We start from the raw sequence: 3,445 nt of genomic DNA, 5'->3' as shown, positions 1-3,445 counted from the left end.
GATATGACATCAACCATTCGATGACACTGATGTGTGGTAGAACGGGATGTACTAAATCCAAACTGGTGGTCAGGAATAATATGATATGAGTCAAGGATTGGATAGAGGCATTTTAGTAAGAGTTTTTCTAGGATAGGAGGGCAGTAGTGAAATAGTACAGTAGGAAGATGGATATTCAAATATAAAAGATAAATAGATATGATTAGAAATTATTAAATAATTTATATAATACATTAAGATAATTAGATGTAATTAAAAATAACTGCATTTGAGACACTTTCGCACTTACATGCAATATGGATTCTACATTACCCTCTCTGCATCATTTTTTATTTTAGAAAATGCAGTGCGGGGAATTTATAATTTGTCACAATCCGCAAATAGAATTCTTATCTTGAGTCTCGTGTATTAGTAATAATATTGATAAGATTAAGCTTACAGGAAGCCAAGCTCTAGTGTTCAGTTCTTAAACAGAGGATTCTATCGTTCCATTTTGAAAGTTGTATTCAAAAAATGTCCTCAATGCCTTTGTGCTTATCCAACAGGTGAGATTTCCAAAAATAGGTCAGTAGTTTAATTTAATTATTATATCAATAATTTATGTATATTTATTAATAACATCATTTTGAATGAACACGTATGTACCTCTTTAGTTTACTACAATGTTTTATCTCGTTTCAATAGCCTGGAGTACTTTAAATGGAAGGTTTTGGAGAAGTTATGGAGATTTTCTCATTTATGTTTTTCGAGATGCTGATTATTTGTCAGTAAGGGGTGTGGTTCTTTATCCTTTTTATTTTCTCTTATCTGTGTATGGTGTATATAGCCATTCCAGTTCACAGAGTAACATTATAAAAAAAGCTTATTTTGAGATATGAATGTAATATTAGCAAGAAGGGTAAGATCTATAGAGTAAAATATATGTCATAAAATCTAGGTAAAAAGAAATTTCAAAATATTACATTTTTAACCGTAAACGTATTACCCTAATTGCAAAGATAACATGCACATACATAAAAAAAAAACATTTTTTTTTTAATTGTTACACTGTCGAACTGAGACGGTGATATATAATAAAAGAATGTTGATGAAAGGTGATTTCAATAATCCCATTTTGATCAATTATCTACCATGTAATTTTTTAATTCCATCCTCCTAAAACTAATTAGATTTTTGCGATATGAACTCCTGTATGTGTATTTTGCTGTTCTCGAGGGAATTAAAGTATTTCCCGTTAAAAACGTTTTAGAGCCCGAAAAATGTTGGTACAAGCTTTGGTGAATAGGGTGGGTGGGGATCACATCATTAGTTCCCTCGGTACCATCATACACAGTCTATACAGCTCACATCTCAACCAATCCTAACATTATCATCACTATGTGCGCCGATTGCACATGGGTGCTCACATTTAACAATAACCCTTTTATTGCATCCCATACAATCTCATATCACAGCCCTCGGAGTATGGTGTCGTATTTAAAGGATTAAAAGAAATCGCATCAAATAATCTTTCCCCTTTGTCGTTAACCTACCGACTGCCTTACAGTATCTTTTAATAATAATGCATTTACCCCTGTTGAACAGATCCGCTACCTTGGACTGTAACTGGAAAAAACGACTAACCTGGAATCCTCACGCAGGAATGAAAAAACAGGAAACTCCACGTCGACTCCGACTACTTTCAGGACAAACGGTCTAAACATCCAATACGAAAGACTGATCTACATGACTAATAAGAACAATCTGGAAATACGGAGTCCACTGCAATCTAAAATCCTTTTTAAAATCCTCAATGCTCACCACTTTGTTACAAATAAAATCATACATAAAGACCTTAATGTTCTATATGTAACTGATGTAGCAAAAAACCAAACCCACCAGTTTCTAACCTTGCATCCCCTTCCATTTCTGACAACTCTCCAAAGTGCCTGAGAAGAAGATGGCCACGAGATCTTCTAATATAGAAACCTTATTAGAGCGTTAGCAATGGGTAGTTTCACTACACGCCTGTATCACTCCATTATAAACTTACATCAAATTTATTGAATGGGTCGTTATGTACAGTTGTAAGTTTCAATAGAAACAGAAAAAAAAAAAAAGATTTCTCAAAATAAATTTACTTACTATTTCATTACTACTTATACTTATTATGCATTACTACTATTTAATTATATTTTCTGTATGAAATGTTGCTTTTTTAAAAAGCTATATTTCAAGAACTATTGAAAGTAGACAGTAGAATTATTATTTTAGCATATTCACTCTAATGATGACGTACTAATGACGTTCTCTTACATTTTCTAGTGTTGTTGGTTATTTTAAAGATATAGTGATCCAAAAGAAAAATGAGGTTGTTTTTTACGTTTACTACCGCCGTTTTTAATTATCTAAAATTTACCTATACTTAGCAGATTCATCAATTCAAACTAGCAATCATATATAATTTTCATTAAAGAAATCAAAAATTGGGGTGAAATAATTGACTTTTTTCTCCCCGGCTCATGTACTATTATAGTCATTAATGAAATACATGCGTTGATGACCAAAAGATTTTACGCCTTGATTTCGAAACAGCTGACCAACCGAATTATAGTTTATTATATACTTTTTGAGTTACGGCGGATTTTTTAAAATAAAAAGTTGGTTTTATAAAGAAACGAATTTAGAAAAAGCAATTATGTCAAATATTTTTTTATTTAGGCTTTACCAAGCATTGCCTAGTGACAGAGGCCAGGAAAAGATTGTGGGCATCGTTAGTGATAATGCAAAGAAAAAGATATCAGAAGCTGTTGAGTACACATCGATGGCTTCCATCTACAGCCCCGAAGAGGCAGTTTCAGAACTTAACACTGCACAGACCTCTGTCCTCACCCTCTTCTACGGTCTGCTCTTCGGCGATCTACCTCTTTGTGAGAGTATCATCCAGGCTCAAGTCACACAGCTCAAGTCTACTTACTTGCGGGTTTGGCTAGCTGACGACTTCTCCTTCAGTCAGCACGATGTTTCCAAGGTTCTATTCATGCTGTCCTTCTTACTGGACACGCAGAAGGTCTTGATACCAAACTATATCTTGAGGATCTTTGGCGGTCTAGTTCATAAGTACAGTGTCACAGACAGCTGCTCTTCGGAATTGTTAGATGTGTTCAACGAAGGGCAAGTACGTATGACTTAGTACAATATTCATATTTTTTTAAATAAGTTAATTATAATATGAACTATTTTATTATAGTTGTTTATTATTTTTAATGGAATTTATTTTTAATTATTTACTATCAATATTAAAGAACGAGGAAAAATATCACTCCAGACCCACGTTAATAGAACTATATATATATATTTGTAACCATACATGTATATACACGTATATATATATGTATATAAGTTATAAACAGAGCATAGGTATTATGACTCTTAATACCTAAACTCCCCATGTCAACATTCCAAA

At 32.9% G+C, this 3,445-nt stretch overlaps 1 protein-coding gene across 1 annotated transcript; it reads left to right on the top strand.

Annotated features, from left to right (window-relative positions):
* Window positions 1-444: 444 nt before the first annotated feature.
* On the top strand, window positions 445-3,157 carry LOC106688148 (uncharacterized; the record flags this gene model as incomplete). Its single annotated transcript, XM_014432474.3, is given in 2 exon segments — window positions 445-545; window positions 2,701-3,157. Coding segments are annotated over 2 exon segments (489 nt in total), but the record flags the coding sequence as incomplete, so codon positions are not given.
* Between the last annotated feature and the right edge of the window lie 288 nt (window positions 3,158-3,445).

Source organism: Halyomorpha halys, unplaced genomic scaffold (assembly GCF_000696795.3).
Source record: "Halyomorpha halys isolate HHAL.00 unplaced genomic scaffold, Hhal_1.1 Scaffold1065.1, whole genome shotgun sequence".
Classification (NCBI taxonomy): domain Eukaryota; kingdom Metazoa; phylum Arthropoda; class Insecta; order Hemiptera; family Pentatomidae; genus Halyomorpha; species Halyomorpha halys.
The sequence above is the reverse complement of the archived record's forward strand: the minus strand, read 5'-3'. Positions and strand labels throughout refer to the sequence as shown.